Below are 17,898 nucleotides of genomic sequence, written 5' to 3' on the forward strand. Positions count from 1 at the left end.
CATTTCAAGTGTACATCTGGGTATTTAATGTTCGGTTTAACCCGAACTTACCGACTTCCTTACTTACTTACCTACTTAATTGGCGCTTAACCGTCTAAACGGTTATGGCCGTCCAACAAGGCGCGCCAGTCGCTCCTTCGCTCCGCCAACCGGCGCCAATTGGTCACACCAAGGGAGTTTAAATCGTTTTCCACCTGGTCCTTCCAACGGAGTGGGGGCCGCCCTCTACCTCTGCTTCCATAGGCGGGTTCCGATAGAAACACCTTCTTGTGGCCGGAGCATCATCCTTCATTCGCATAACATGGCCTAGCCAGCACAGCCGCTGCGTATTAATTCGCTGGACTATGGGAATGGATGATGCGTATAGCTCGTACAGCTCATCATTAAATCTTCTTCGGTACTCGCCATCGCCAATGCGTAGAGGTCCATAAATCTTTCGTAGGACTTTTCTCTCGAACACTCCCAAAGCCGCTTCATCTGCTGTTGTCATGGTCCATGCTTCTGCCCCATATAGCAGGACGGGTACGATAAGTGACTTGTGGAGTATGATTTTCGTTCGCCGAGAGAGGACTTTACTTTTCAATTGCCTACCTAGTCCAAAGTAGCATTTATTGGCAATATTGATTCTTCGCTGAATTTCAGTGCTGATGTTGTTAGTGTTGATGCTGGTTCCCAAATAAACGAAGTCTTTTACTATTTCGAAATTATGGCTACCAACAGTAGCGTGGTTGCCAAGGCGCATATGCGCTGACTCTTTGCTCGATGACAGCAGGTACTCCGTTTTGTTCTCATTCACCATCAAACCCATCTTTACCGCTTCTTTTTCCAGTTTGAAGTAAGCAGAACTAATGGCGCGGGTGTTTAGGCCGATTATATCAATGTCATCAGCATAGGCCAGTAATTGCACGCTTTTATAGAAATATGTTCCAGTGCGGTTAAGTTCTGCAGCTAATATAATTTTCTCCAGCATCAAATTAAAGAAATCGCACGATATCGGGTCACCCTGTCTGAATCCTCGTTTAGTTTCGAACGGCTCGGAGAGGTCCTTGCCAATTCTGACTGAGCTGGTGGTGTTGCTCAACGTCATTTTGGACAGCCGTATAAGTTTTGCGGGGAAACCAAATTCAGACATAGCGGCACATAGGCAGCTCCTTTTCGTGCTGTCGAAGGCGGCTTTAAAATCGACGAAGAGACTTAGACTTCCTTACTTGTTTTTATTTCACCCGATAAGAAATTACAGGCTATTCAAATAAATAACTTCCTAAATTGTTTTGTTCGAACTTTCGAACATACAAATTTTAAACGGATATTGAATTTTTCGAGCATATATTTAACCAAAACCGCAGACAACAATGACATATGCGAATGATCTGCATTCGTAAAATTGAAATTATTCCGAAAACGGTATCAAACATTCATTCGTATTGTGTGTGAACTGCTTTAAATACAAATAAAACGGGGCATCCAAAAGGTAAAGAAATATCTGTATACACCTTTAAGGAGAGTTGTGCTGCTTAAACTCTGACCTCTTAAGAGGAGAAAACCACCCTGTAAACCATTGCCAAGTAGTTTGTTTTTCCCCCTATAACATTTCGGAAAATGCGACTATGTCGTCTACGAATATACCCGAGCTGATATATTACGGTTTTGATTATTAACAGGTTCGGCACGTCTTCACGCTCCTTTGCGCGATAAGGCCACCGTTACGTCGCCTGCCGGGCCAGTGACGGGAAGGCTCTGTTCAAATACAACGCAATTCACACGTGCAAGTGCCTTAGCCACTCCTCAGCTAAATAGTAGGGCTAAGCCCTTATATCAGTGACTAACTATCTGTCCTAGCAATGGCTTGACATCAAATAGAGAAAAAGAATGATGTATGTTTGCGGTGGGTCAAGTTTGGAGCAACAGTTATATTGAACCGCACACGAACGAGCAGAATACATATTTTGTTGTGGTCTTGCGTTCAATACCTGCTTGGAACAGCTTCTTTAACCTCAAAAAATATCAAAAAAAAAATTTTTTTTTAAAAAGAGACAAGAATGTCGTTTTGCGACTTTTATATTTTAGGAATATGGTAGCGCTATTTTAAAATTTTTCTTACTTACTTAATTGGCGCTTAACCGCTAAAACGGTTATGTCCGTCCTACAGGGTGCGCCGGTCGTTTCTTCGTTGGGTGAACTGGCGCCAATTGGTCAAACCAAGGAAATTTAAATCGTTGCCCACCGTTCCTTCAGCGGAGTGGGGGCCGCCCTCTTCGTTTCATTCACATAACATGGTCTAGCCAGCGTAGCCGCTGTTTTTTAATTCGTTGGACTATGTTGATTGCTGCCTAAGGCTCGTACAGCTCATCATTAAATTTTCTTCGGTATTCGCGTCGCCAACGCGTCGAGGTTCAAAAATTTCCAAGAACTTTTCTCTCCAACACTCCCAAAGGCGCATTGTCATGGTCCATGATTCTGCGCCATATAGCAGGACGCGTACGATAAGTGACTTTTAGGGCACGATTTTCGTTTGCCGAGAGCTGACTTCACTTTTCAATTGCCTACTCAGTGCAAAGTAGCATTTATTGGTAGGTGTTTATTCGCTGGATTTCAAAGCTGATGTTGGTGTTTGTGTTAATGCTGGTTCATAAATAGACGAAGCGTGGTTTCCAAGGCGCTAATTCGCCGACTTTTTGCTTGATGACAGCAGGTACTTCGTTTTGTTCTCATTCACCATCAAAACCACATTTTCCGCTTCTTTTCCACTTTGGAGTAAGCAGAACTTGCGGCGCGGTTTGTTTATGCCGATAATATCAATGTCGTCAGTATACGCTTTTATAGAATATTGTTCCTGGGCGGTTAAGTTCTTAAGCTTGTATTATTTTCTCCAGCTTGAAATTAAAAAAATTGCACGTCAGGTGATCACCCTCTTTGAACCCTCGTTTAGTTTCGAACAGCTCGGAGAGGTCCTTCCGAATTCTGACTGAGCTGATGGTGTTGCTCAATGACATTTTGCACAGCCGTATAAGTTTTGCCGGGAAACCAAATTCAGACATAACGGCATATGGGCAACACCGTTTCGTGCTGTCGAAGGTGGCTTTAAAATCGACGATGAGGTGATGTGTGTCAATACTTTTTTCCGGAGTTTTCCAAGATTTGGCATAGTGTAAAACTGGTTGGTGGTAGATTTACCAGGGCTGAAGCCACACTGACAAGGGCCAAAAAGCCGTTTGACAGGGCCTTATATGCGAAATTAAGAAGGCTGATTCTGATAGTTGCCGCAGTTTTCAGGATCCCACTTTTTGTGGACTGTGCAAAGAACACTTAGATTCAAATCCCGAGACATGCATACGTATTAGCAACTTCTCGCCGCCGTATTTGAATAGCTCTGTACGAAGTTCATCAGCGCCCGCAGCCTTGTTGTTTTTTAATCTGGTTATTGCTATACTGACTTCGCCATAATCGTGTGGGGGACATTAATTCCCATCATCATTGATTACGTGATCGGGTTTATTGTACCTGGGCGGTACATTCCTGACTCCATTTACTCCATTTAGAAAATCAGAAAAGTGTTCCCTTTGTAATCTAAGTACTCTCCGGACATCGATTAGAAGGTCACCGTTTCCGTTCTTACAGGAGTTCGCGTCTGTAGCCGAATTTTTCGGTAAAGTTTGCCGAGGTTATTCTTGGGGACTGGCAGCCCAAGCTGCTCGCACGCACGCCTTTCTGCCTCTGATCTCGCAGTTTATGACAAATGCTGGTAATGGCGGAGAAGAAGTAGTGGAATTACCTCATTAAATTTATATCATGGGATTATGCGCTATGCACATTGATAGAGCAAATGCCATTTTGAGACCGATCAAGTTTATTTTGATTTATACACTATATTTTATTTCACATTCGTTTAAAATATTGGCATACAATTTCTTAATAAAACTGAAAATTGAATAAAAATTATAAATATTATACAAATAACTTTGTTTAGCTTTGAAATAATACAATAAGGCAAGTTTTATTGTAAAAGGATGTAAAATAAAATTATATTTTTTCAAGATTTTGTGATACAGCAAAACACACGACTTATATGACTGTGCTCAAAGGTATTTAATACTCCAAAAGATAAAAATGCCCGATACAGCTGCCTTTGAAAAAATTTAATTTTTAAGTGTTTTCTAAAAAAAATTTTATTTCACAAATTACATCTGCTTACAATAAAACGCGCGATATGTTAATGTTTATAAGCATAATATGTTTATATTAAAAATTATTTATTTATATACATATGTATGTGTATAGTCTGATAGAAAGTGTATCTAAAATTATGTGTCTGATAAGCGCATGCTCAAAAGTCTATTCGGAGATTAATATTAAAAATCAATATGTTACAAAGCTTGGGATCAACGGCCGGTTCAAAAAAGAAGAAGAAAAAGACTTGTAATAAAAGTGAATTTCTTCTGACAAATTTTTTTCAGAAGAACCTTACTTGCGTTACAAGACTTGTATGTTTTGTGAAAACGGTCTCAGGGCTCTTTTGGAAAATACAGATAATGCTAGGCTGAACTGGCCGGCCAATAAAGAGCTCACATAAACTAAATGTGCCCATAATGCTAAACGGCTGCATATTACCGTATCGGTTCGAATGAATATGTAGAATGACATGCGTTTAAAAAGCCCAATAGAAGTTTTTTACGTCTTTGTGTTAAAAAATATTGCGGCGAATATTAGCATTTCGGTTCATCACTATGCTGCTACTAAATAAATGCACAACAATAAAGCAAGCAGCCACACATTTTTGCATGTAAACATGAAAGCTGACAGCGAAGAGAATATTTCACATACATATATGTAGTCAGCAGCAAAGAGTGGAAATTGTTACTCACATACACATGCATATAGCTAGAAGAAAAACATAAACTACAGGTATACATACATACATATATGTAGCTAAATAACCAAGCATGAGATAAAACTGTTCTAGAAGGCATATTCGTGAACGTCTAGACCTAAGGAAAAATGGGCGAACGAGGTAACCGAGCGTATAAAAGCAGCGCAAGCTGAGGAATCAGGAATCAGTTTTGATTTAAACACGTTATTAGTGACGATAATGTATTTGTGAAGTACTACTGCCACAGTAAAGCTGTAAATAAAGACTATTTTGCAATACTGAAAAGTTATTTATTCGACAGCTCAGCGATTCGAAGGTTAGCAGAAGGTGCATAATAATCAGGAATTTCCCATTATTCGTTACAATATTTTGAAATAGCTATCCGTTTATATGAGTATAACCTAGAAAGTGGATTAACTTCCCTTGTCGTTTTTCTGATATATCTTTGTGGATGATAATAGCTGTATAGCGTGGATGGATAACTGCCTAGTCACTCTTTGTGCATAAAACTTTTAAAAGAACAAGCATGAAATAGTTTTTCGGATAATTGATTTGTACGGATAACGTGAACATCCGCATGCAGATAAATTCTAAGTCAATCAGCAAGAAAAATGTGAATATTTTGTTTGTAATGAAGCTTTACAAACGGCGATGGTTACTAGGACATGTTTCTGAAATTCACTTCTTCATCAGCTAGTTTCGCGGGAGTGGAGTATTGAGCTGGAACCTCCAACATGCATACCAGTGTAAATGCAGATGCCTTTAACCACTCAGCCATATGAATGTCCCGATGTTCGTTTTGCAATTGGTCTCTAAGTGCGAATTTCAGGAGTCGTCGATATTTCTGTATTTTCTGTTATCGTTCGGATCACTGAACTGTCGAATAAATAATAGCAAATGGTATTTATATAAAATACTCTTAATTAACAGCACTACTACGTTAGTTGATCTTCGAAATTTATTGTGTTTGCGTATTTCACTTATAGCGTGTTAAAATCAAACTGTTTCCCTATCAATTGGACTGCGCTGCTTTTATACTCTCAGCTGCCTCCTGCGCCTATTTCGCTCAGGGTATAGACTCTTCGTGAACAGACTTCTCGAATAGTTATTTACTTCTCATATTTGATGCATACATGTACATCTGTAGTTTGTGTAAGGTAATATGTGCTTTATGTAACGCCGTATAAATTCTTAGCTGCTGTTTAGATGTATGCGTGGATATTTTTTATTTCTTTCCAGAAAGTGAACCAAGAATCGACATATTCCAAAATATCTAATTTATGGTACGATTTGCTTGAAATTAGGTACAGTGGTACTACTCTGACCAAGTTAATATTTGAGAACATTTTCATTCCGTGAACTAGGAGCCGCCCTATTCCAAAAAATCGTGTTTATGGTGCGATTTGCTTGAAATTTGGTACAGGGATACCTCCTTTACTGGCTCACTCGTTGAGGAACTTTTCTTTGCGGAAAGTTAAGCAGGGACCGAACTATTGCTACAAATCTTATTAGCTTTATAACTCAAGATCGGACTAACCAAATTTAAAAGGCATAGCTGCGTTGTTTCCGTAATTGGTTTGTAAGTGGGTTTTAGTTCCATATTTCTGAACCAGGAATGTGTTTTCACGATATGAGTTCCATATGTGTTGATGAGGATTTTAAAAAGAGGCTGTGGTGAAGAAGAGCGAGAGCGTAAGGGAGAGTTATACGAAAAGATATAAGCAAAACGAGAAAAAGGAAATCAAGAGATAGCAGTGGAAATTGGAGAGTGGGAGAAGAGGGGAAAAGAAAGAAAAATGGAGGGGGTGAGCGAAGGAAGTGGGAATAGGAAATGAAAACAAAAATGGAGAAAATTCGAAGGAGAGATAGGGAGGATAAAGAAGGGGAATGAAAGATGAGGAAAAATCGAGAAAACGAGAGGAGGAGGGAGAGGCAAGAAGATATAAAATTGTGCCTGCGTTATTTTTATATGGTTTCGTAGTGGTACAAAATTTGGTATGAGGGAATTGAAGTGAAACAGGTAGTGGAAGTGGGAGAGCGTTTCGTAGTAGTAGTGCTACTAGCAGTGGAAGTGGTAATGGGAGTTGGTTTGGGAGTAGGAATGGTAGTGGGAGAGAGACAAATGGAATAAGGGGTGGACAAGAATTATAAGAAAAAAGGAAGATAGAGTAGAAGTGAATGGGATAGGTAGTGAAGAAAGAAGGGAAGCGAAGCTCAATTTTCAAATGTAGGCAAACAAATTTTCGGCAGAACATAGACCCTAATATAATACACTACATAAACTTATTTGAAAATTTTAAGTTTGAGATATGGTAACTGCATATTAGTGTGTATATAGCGCTAGTCAAAATATACTTGCATAACTTCCACCATCACTCTGATGCATGCGCTTTTATGGGCCTGTCAGTTTAGCTTGTTACAATGTAATTTATGTATATTTTTAATGCTAAGTATAAAATATATTTTGAGACAAAATTGTTGTTATTAATTGTATATAAAAATTTATATATGTATGTTATAACAACAAATGAAACTCACTTATCAAATATCACAATCCATTATTTATATATAATTCTGAAGAGTTTATAAATTAACAAAGTATGTATGAATGTATCATGTGTGAGGTGTACGAAGTAGTACATAATTGGATGGGAAATGCAGCTTTGAGGAAACAATTAATAATTTTTGTGATAAAACTGTCTACAAAACTGCTAAGTAATTTCTTTTAAATTTAAATCTTTTTTAATGTATTTTTTAAAGTAAGTGTTCAAAGTATTTAAAAAAGAATATTAGAATTTTCGTAAGTTTTTCTTAAGCTTTTATTTTGCCTAGTTCTAAATAATGTTTTCCTGGAGAATTTTTGCTGAAAAATGTCCCTAAAATATACTTCGATATCGAACAAAAACGAGTATCAAATAATCGTTTTGCGCTGCCGTAACACAAAATCTCGTCGCGTTGTATCGAACGTTCGATAGCTCCTTAGGTGTCGAATTGCTTTCCGTAAGCTAGAGTTTTTAATTTTAAGGTAAGGAGTCAAGCATATATGACACTACTTTATTTTTGCTTGGATTCCAAGCTAAAAAAACTGACGAAACTTTATCGGAACTTCAAAACACAAAAACAATTTCTATCATGAAAAATCGAGACCACTATTCCCCAAAAATTAGTGAGTATGACATGTTTTTGTTTATGTTTTACAATTTATTTTTTCATTAACACTTTTAACACATCTGTAATTTTTGATTTTTCTATCAAGTTTATTAAGTGATTCCGGTCTTGTCTTTACGTGTGAGTGGTCGTGCGGTGCCATCCTCTACTCAACGTCAATTTTCGGGCTTTTTTGCGTTGAGTGGAAAAATAAATAGGACTCAAGGTTGGCTGCTTTGCTTCCCTCGGGCGTTTTGGCGGAGTTAGGAGATGCAATGCCTCCCTGACCAGGAGTTAGGGCGGTTTTATGCACTCCTAATAGGAATCAGTGACATTGAAAAAATGGCGTGGTGCCAATAAAAAACCTAACCTTAATTTTATACATACATACATAAACTAACGGAATATCTGGCGTGACGCCATAAAAATCAAACACAATTCGCTTTAAATACATATATAATTGAAAGACACTTGGCAACAGGCCACTGAAAATTAACATTCATATACATACATACTAATGAAAATAAAATTTTCGAAAAAAAACGGGACAATTTAACGGAGTGCAAAAAGAACAAATAACGGGATTGAAAATACCCTTATTATATACTAATATAAACGAAAAATAATTAACCTAATTGGACAAAAACCAACAATTGAATGGATAATTGATACCAAAAATCAAATTGAAATAAATAAGACAAATTGAATATAACATGGCGTGGTGCCAAGAAAAACCGAATAAATACCAGATCGCAAGCTGCTACACATGGTTCTGGCCAGTTGGTATTACCATTGTGTACTAGTGGAGCCAAAATTACATACATACTTTGGAAAGTTAATCCAGAAATTAATCATCTTATGCATTGGACAATAACCTGGAACTTGGACTTTCAACGATAAGAAGGTCCTCCTCCATACAATCAAATCTCCAAAAAAAAAAAAAAAACACTTTTAGCAATAAAAACAATGCAAATAACACGCGAAAATTATTTCAGTCTCTAATGGTTCACTTTTTTCACAAGAAAGTTGATTTTAATTGTGTTTTTATGCACCAAATTTTCAAACTAAAACAAAATTTTTATGTGTCAGAAAAATATAAAGAAAAAACGGTCGAATGTCAAAAAAACCTATCGAAATACAAACTGGCTCGTTTGTTTTTAATTAACTAGATTGTATTTTCCTTGTATTTCTTTAGTTTTTTGAAATATAGTTTATACACTTACACCAGTACTGAAGCCGTATTAGGAGGTAGTGCGACAAAAAATTGATAAAATACAAGAAAAAATACACGAAAATAAAGTAGTGTCATATAGGTATTGTCATCGCCAACGAGTGAGAAATGTCATCGCTAGTTAGTTGGTGTTGAACGATTGAACAAGGTGAACGTGATCACGAGCGGACAACAAAGAACATTAAATATCATTTGCATTAAAACTATTTATATATCAATTTTATTATAATTCTATTATTTATTATTAAATAAACTATTCAAAGTCATCCATGACAGTGTCAGAGTGGGATTTAACTTAAGCCTACACAGAGGAAAATAGTTAAAAAAACACACACACATACACAGGAATACGAGTAAAAAGTACTTCAAGGAAATATATCGAGCGATAGACGCAAACGTATGCAGTGATAGACACAAAAGGATAGCTTGAGTGATAGACATTTGATTAAAGGGAAAAAAAGCGATAGACGCAGAGGCAAAGGAAAATTCATAGGAAAATTGATCGAGCGATATACGCAAGGAAACGAGTGAGACATTTGGGGACAAAATAATAACGAGTTAAAAGATATAAAAGAGAAAGATAGTGTCAATATAGAAGCAGCGCACACGTTAAACCACAAAGGGTGAAACGAACAATACGAAAAGTGATAGCGAGAAGGGTGGATTTTTAAATTAAAAAACGGCAGAAATTGGCTGGCGTGATTCGTGAGGAAAAAATTCAACAGCGATTGACGTATAAGCAAGAACATTCGGGAAGAAAAATTCAACAGCGATAGCCGCATAAGCAAGAACGTTCGAAAAAAAAGGAAAATGGTAAAATTAAATGATTTAAAGGTGGAGCAATTGAATGCTCTTTTGGAAAAACATAATTTACCAGTAACAGGAACAAAGGCGAATAAAATTACACAGTTGAAGACAATTTACGAAACTGGGGAGGTTGATGATGAAGAGGTAATGGAAGAAAGTCCGCCATTGCAAAAGCAAGTTGATGAGCTGAGGGAAATGGTTGCCAATATGTCGAAGGCGGTAGCTCATTTGGTGAGTAGCAATCGAAGTCACAATGAGGTGGCGGTACAAGATGCACAACGGAATGCAGGTGCAGTAATAGCAAGTCAACCGCTAACAATAGTAGGCACAGTAGGTACAAATTCAGAGACGGAAACAGGAGGGCAAGGTAATCGAACAGGCGTGGTAGAAACACCTTCAGATATCTTGGAGGGCGCATCAGCAACAGTTCCAGCAGTTGTGAAACATACAATGACGGATATTATTGGAATGTTACCAGATTTCGATCCCCTGAAGGGACACATTTCAACGAATCAATTCTTGGACAGAGTGGAGCAGCCTCGTGCAATTTATGGGTGGTCGGAGGAGGTTTTGTTATTTGCAGTTCACCATAAGCTAAAAGGAGCTGCAAAGCAATGGTCCGAATGTCAACCGGTATTTAGGTCATGGCAACAATTATGTCAGTAGCTTGAGGTATGATTTTCCAACGATGGTAAATATAGCAGACGTGCACCGGGAGATGGCAAATAGAAAGCGTCGGGGTAATGAAGAATAAAAGGATTACTATTATAGCATGTTGAATTTGGGCCGGAAAGTCAATATGGACGAGGCGTCAATCAATTCATACATAATCGGGGGTTTAAATGATGCAAGTTTATCTCGTACATTATTAGCAATGAACATACGGTCGTGCAACGAATTGTTAAGATCTATCGAAAATATATCCGTAGCCAACGCGTACACGAAGGTACAACAGGGGTCAAAAAAAGTTAACGGAAAGGAAGGGGACTCGGTGAGCAACCCAAATAATGAGCGCAAAGGTTTAAGGTGCTTCAATTGTAACGGGGTGGGCCATATCGCCGCAAAATGTCCACAACCTCAACGCAAAGCTAAATGTAGCACGTGCAACAAATATGGGAACGAGGCAAAAGAATGCAGAAGCGGTAAGAAAACGGTAGGGAAGGTCATCGAAGAATCAGAGGTGGTCCCACCACCTGTGACACGTCATATATGTATAGCGGGACGCGCATTTGTGGATACTGGCAGTGACTTATCGTTGATATCTGACATGGCAGTCCCAGACGGTATTCCCAGGCATCCGAGCAAGAAAATACTTCGTGGTTTTGGAGGGGCAACTGTGGACGTAAATCAGATGATAGGAGTCGAGTTCGAACTGGATGAACAGAAGACAACAGCCTAACTCCAAATAGTACCCAACGAATTTATGCCGCACGAGATACTTTTAGGCAGAGACGTTCTATGTCGAGGCGACACGAAAATTATCATAGAGTCATGAGTAATGACGGTAGAAGAACTGAAATCTAGTCTGAATATCGACACGACGCTGGGCGAAAGTGAGACAAAGGAGCTTCAGCAGCTACTCAAGAAATATAACCACTGTTTTTCGGAAGATTTGTCAGCACTTGGCCGTTGCAACACCATGGAAATGGAGATTAAGGTTACTACAGATAAGCCGGTCATAGGGAATCGCTATCAAGTTCCGTTGTCACAGAGGGAAGTTTTAAGATCACTTACGGACAATTTACTAAAGAACGATATTATACGGCCGAGCTCTTCACCACATGCAGCTCCAGTGGTACTGGTTAAGAAGGCAAACGGGGAGCAAAGGATGTGCGTGGATTATAGGGCGTTGAATGCGGTAACCGTCAAGAAGCAATTCCCGATGCCAATCGTCGAGGAGCAGTTGTCTAAGCTTGGAGGTAATAGGTACTGCACGACGCTGGACATGACCGCAGGTTATTACCAAATACCGTTGAAAGAGGACAGCAAACAATATACGGCGTTCATCACGCCGGACGGGCAATACGAGCATAACGTAATGCCATTTGGATTGGTGAACGCACCAATGGTTTTCCAGCAGATGGTGGGTCAGCTGATCAGAGGTATGGGACAACGGCACCGAATCATAAGTTATGTGGATGAAGTCATCATTGCTACACCAACAGTTACCGAAGGTATCCAAGTTTTGGAGGAGTTTTTGAGAGGAGTCCAGCAGGCAGGACTCACTCTACGTCCATCGAAGTGCGTATTCATGTTAAGAACTGTAAACTTTTTGGGCCAAATAGTTAGCGAAGAGGGTATCCTACCAGGCAGCGGAAAAGTCAGCTGTGTAAAGGAGTTCCCCACGCCAAAGGGAGTCACACAGGTTCGACAGTTCTTAGGGTTAACCGGGTTCTTTCGGAAGTTCATCAACGACTATAGTGGCATAGCAAAGCCTTTAACACAGTTATTGAAGAAAGGACATGTTTTCCAATGGGGAACCGAGCAGGATGCAGCCTTTTGTCGATTGAAAGAAGCACTAATCAACGCACCGGTATTAGTAATGTACGACGCTACGAAAGTTCACGAGGTGCACACAGATGCTAGCTCATATGGCTTGTCAGGGGTTTTGCTACAGCACGAAGAAGAGGGTTTGAAGCCGGTACACTACTATAGTCGTCAATGTAGTGAAGCAGAAAGCAGATACGCTAGCCACGAGCTTGAGGTGCTGGCTGTGGTTGAAACGTTAGACAGGTTTAGGTACTATCTATTGTGTACACAGTTCTCAGTATACACCGATTGCAACGCGGTAGTGACAACTAAAGCCACTACGGTTTTACAGCCCCGCATAGCCAGGTGGTGGTTGCGCCTTCAGGAATTTGACTTCACTTGCAAACATCGAGCGCGTGCTGGAATGGCTCATGTCGATTCATTGAGCAGAAGTCCGGTGGAAGAACCGGTTGAATCAGAAACAGTTGCAGAAAAGATAATGAAGGTCAGTAGCGGAGCAGAGGAGTTCGACTGGATTTATACCATGCAAATGCAGGATTCGAAATTACAAGCGATCATACAGACTCTGAAGGGAAATCAATTTGTGGATGAATCGGTCAAAAAGCAGATATAAGCGGACTATGCTGTGGAAAAGGGTCGACTTATGCGGAAGGTAAACGGGCAGCTTAAACTAGTAGTACCTCAGGTAGCGCGATAGCGAATCGTGAAGGCGTGCCATGACGATGCTGGTCATTTTGCTTTGGAGAAGACGATTCAGAAGATCAGTAAAGGATTCTGGTTCCCACGGATTCGCAGGTACGTCAAATCATATATCGACGGATGCGAGGAGTGTTGCTTGAACAAAGCTAGAGGTGGCAAGGCAGAGGGCCAGATGCACATCATGGAGGTGCTGCCAATCCCATTTAGAAGCGTGCATATCGATCATCTGGGGCCATTTCCGAGGAGTAAGAGAGGCAATTGTTATATTTTGGTAGTTGTTTGCAGCTTTACTAAATACTCCATCCTTAAAGCTCTCCGGAATACCAAGACAGAGCCTGTGATTAAAGCTTTGGAGGAGGTGATGGTCATCTTTGGTCAACCACTTCGGATAACGTCCGACAGAGGGACAGCATTCACTTCACAGTCATTCCAAGAGTTCGTCAACAGGTTAGGAATACAACACGTTAAGACAGCTGTTCGTACACCCAGGGCTAACGGTAAAGCGGAACGTGTCAATAAGACTGTGCTCAATTGCGTACGCTGCACCGTGAAGGAACCGAAGGATTGGGATGCAGCGTTGCCAAAAATACAGTGGAACCTCAATTCGCAACGACATGAAGTGACCAAGTTCAGTCCTAACGAGCTGGTCTTCAACTTCGATCCCAGAGATGTAACCCAAAACCGAATGATTCAAGCGCTCCATGACGAAGTCGATGTTGGGGCAGATTGTGAGAGCAAACAAGAAGAAGCAGTTAAGAACATTTTAGCGGAAAGACAGAAATGGAAAGAAAGATATGATAAAAAACATCGTAAGCTAAATACCAGGTGGGAGATTTGGTCGTGATTGACCATGTGCCAACAGCAACGGGAGATTCACATAAGCTAGATCCAGTGTTCAAGGGTCCATATATTGTTACCAAAGTGCTGGACTACGACCGGTACATCGTCGAAGATTTGCCAGATGCAGCTGTATCCAGCCGACGATATTGTGGTGTGATGAGTACTGACCATATGAAACCATGGTGTATGCTGGCACCAGGTTTGAATGTCGATGAAGACGACGAGGGCGACGAATCGTCCGGGAGTGACGATATGTCAGGACCGGCCGAGTTGTCATCGCCAACGAGTGAGAAATGTCATCGCTAGTTAGTTGGTGTTGAACGATTGAACAAGGTGAACGTGATCACGAGCGGACAACAAAGAACATTAAATATCATTTGCATTAAAACTATTTATATATCAATTTTATTATAATTCTATTATTTATTATTAAATAAACTATTCAAAGTCATCCATGACAGTATCAGCAAACAAACGCTTTTCCCTATTGAAATTATTTTGATGATTCCAATATACTTTCGAAACACTTTTTGATACACGAGAAACATGTACTCAAATTGAAATACGTAAACCAAAACTGTATCGTCGAGCGTTCGATATCGAATTAAAGTATCGAGCTAACGAGTGTCGACTATCGAATTATGGAAAGCCACCCCTGCTCTCTGAGAGCAAAAGTGAACCCGTCGGAATGCGGAGCAGTGGGAGCATATCTTTATAGCACTATATACCGCCGCCAAAGAAAAAATTAGTTACCGACAACCATGGAAAAACGACTGGTACCATTAAGAATGCAGCGTTGCAACCGAAAAAAACACGCTGCCTTAAAAGAGAACGCAATAAGAAGTGTGTGAATGCTACCGCGTGAGTGCGAGGACTTTGAGCTGCTAGTCACCAGAAATAACGCTCGCAAAATTTACCAACAAAATTTGGCGACCGAATGCGCGTGCATAAACTGCTATGCAAAATATGGTCTAACGCGTGCATGCCCATGATTGGAATCCAAGTGTTTCTAGCCCAGTCCACAAGAAGGGGGATCCTGCAAACTGCCCCAACTCTTCGTCTATTTTAAAGCCGCCTTCTGCGGCGCAAAAAGGAGCTGCTTATGTCTAAATTTGGTTTCGCTACAAAACTTATACGGCTTTGCAAAATGATGTTGAGCAATGGTAAGGACATCTCCGGGCCGCGTGAAAGTAAAAGAGATATCAGAAAGGTTGACCTATCGTGCATTTACTTCAAATTGATGCTGGAGAAAATAATACCAGCTGCAGAACTTAACTGCTCTGGAACAATATTCTCTAAGAGCGTGCAGTTACTGGCGTACGCACCTGCGCGGTAAGTTCTGCTCACACACTTAAAAAAGAAGCGCAAAAGATATGTTTGATGGTGAATGAGGATAAAGAGTCGGCGCATTTGCGTCTTGGCAACCACGCCACTGTTGGCAGCCATAGTTTTGAAATAATAAAAGGCTGCGTTTATTTGGTAACCAGTATTAACACAAACAACGACATCAGCTTTGAAATCCAGCGAAGAATCACTCTTGCCAATAAATGCTACTTGGACTAGCTAGGCAATTGAAAAGTAAATTCCCCTCTCGGCAAACAAAAGATGATACTCCAGCCAAAAAAAAAAGGGTTGTTATCGGTACTCGCCTATGGAAGCAGAAGAGAGCGCCCCGCACCCCGGAAGCAAGGGCACAGATGGAAAATGATTAAAATTCTCTTGTTGCACGGCCATAATAATTTAAACGGTTAAGCGCCAATTAAAATTAAGTAAGTTAGTAAGGGTGATAATTATTAATTTATATGTAAAAGCTTAAAAACGAAATACGAGCTATACATTGAATATTAATTACGCTAAAACATTAACATGACTAAAACTTAAAATTGTAAAAAAAAATTTATTTACATACGTTTTCTTTTTCGAACTTTCCAACATTCGAAAAAAGTCTAAATTTGGCAGAACTTAAAAGTATCGGCCAAATATTGTTATTATTTTGTTTACAACGTATTCCAAGACAATTAGGCTGCTCACAGTCTCTTTACTTTGGGATCGTTAATTTACTAAGCGAAAAATTTCGACACTAACACATTTTTTTTTAACTTTTTATGTAAATTTAAATACCACTTTACAACAAATTCGCCTACCAATTTCTTATGTTTATTTCAACGGTAAAATTTGAAAGCTAACTTACACAAACACTGAATACTGAACATTTAAGTAAATGTGCAAAACAAAAACAAGAATTGGAAAAAGTGTAAATAATTTTAAATTGTGAAAAGTTAAACGATTGATAACGCGGTAAATTTATGCCATTTTAATATTAGAAGGTGACTGTCAGTACCCTAAAATGTTTTTTCGATCATTTAAAATATTGTTTTTGGTTGCATAACTCCAATTATTCGCTAACAACGTGAACTGTGTATTTATAGGAACTCGAAAAGGTGCCGAGTTATTTAAAAACGATTCTTAAAAACACTAGATGTTTGGCTAAATATAATTTTTTTAAATATGTGACCCGCTCTATGAAAAAGGTGGCTTATGATTAAAAAAACAGCTGTTAACAGCTGTTTCTTGCAATTTCTTTTTTGAGTCATAAGCCACCTTTTCATAGACCGGGTCACATATATTGAAATAATTTGATGCCCCAACTATATAATAATATGCTTTAATAAAAAGAAAGAACATTAAAAAAGCAAGAAATATTTCTAAAATAAAAACAACTGGAGCTATTGTGCAAAATATTACAGCATATGCGTTGAAACCAATTAGATATTAGCGGCTGAGTGTAAAATCTCCATTTAAAACACATTCCATTAAGCAAATAATTGGTCTAAGACTGCCCTAATACTTAATTGAATTCAAAAGGCTGTGATTAAATTCATTATAAACTGAACAAATTTCTTGAAATAGCACGTTAGATGATAGCGCAGTCAGGTATAGATACATATGTAAGTCTAATTCGTTTAACAAACAAGGCATTTGAAAAGTTATGTTGTTGTTGTTGTAGCAGTGCTTCGCCCATCCAATAGGTGCGACCAATCACAAGGAAGTCGGTTCTATGTACAGGAGCGACTCGGGACTTTTCCCGACCAAGGACTGTCATTTCAGTGTAACCCCATTTGAAAAGTTATCATATTTAACGGCATATTTTTTCGATTAAAAAAGCAACAAAGGCGCTGAATGCATCTTTTTTTGCTACTACATTTGTGTTTCTATTAAATGTAAATGCAAACCTCACACTGAACTTAAAAATGATGATGACATTACATATACATTCGTGAATTTATTCGGTAACAGTACTGTGATTGCCGCTTTTATTGCCACTAGCGATTTGTTCATTAATTGTTGATTTGCTTTGATTCAGTTCGCTACATTTATCACAGATACGCACTGGATATTCCCAACCATGTTCCAATACTGGTTCACGATTTTTGGAACAGTATCCACATATCGCTAAACCACAGCGTCGACAATGATGACGATAAGAATCGCGAACAGATGATGATATATTATAACTACCATTTAATATATTACTTGTACTACTGCCGCTCATATTACCATTCGATATATTTTCTTGTGTTTGTTGTTGAGTTGTCGTATTAGCTGTTGTTGTGCTGCTGGCGGTACTTTTTGTTTTTGCTATAATACACTCTTCGGCAGAGCCAAAGGGATTATCACAAATCATGCAATTCGGTGCTTTCTCATCGGGTATCCAATAATTGGGACGCACTGTTTCTTTAATAAATCCTGGTGCGATAAGAAAAATAATTTCAATTATAATACTTTATTTTTATTTTAAATGCTGAAAAGTTTGATA

General features: G+C 39.0%; 1 protein-coding gene across 3 annotated transcripts in view; it reads right to left on the reverse strand.

Annotated features, from left to right (window-relative positions):
• Positions 1–3,759: 3,759 nt before the first annotated feature.
• The window catches only part of LOC137249603 (zinc finger FYVE domain-containing protein 1-like), a 58,577-nt gene continuing 44,438 nt past the window's right edge, over positions 3,760–17,898 (reverse strand). For 2 of the 3 annotated variants that reach the window (XM_067781248.1, XM_067781246.1), the window contains exon 9: positions 3,761–17,828. In XM_067781248.1, coding sequence (XP_067637349.1) covers positions 17,365–17,828 — 464 coding nt within the window. In that variant the 3' untranslated portion in view covers positions 3,761–17,364. Of the gene's footprint in view, positions 17,829–17,898 lie in introns of all 3 variants that reach the window. The other variant, XM_067781247.1, reaches the window with a different exon arrangement.

The sequence above is a fragment of the Eurosta solidaginis genome, chromosome 4 (genome assembly GCF_040869045.1).
Source record: "Eurosta solidaginis isolate ZX-2024a chromosome 4, ASM4086904v1, whole genome shotgun sequence".
Classification (NCBI taxonomy): domain Eukaryota; kingdom Metazoa; phylum Arthropoda; class Insecta; order Diptera; family Tephritidae; genus Eurosta; species Eurosta solidaginis.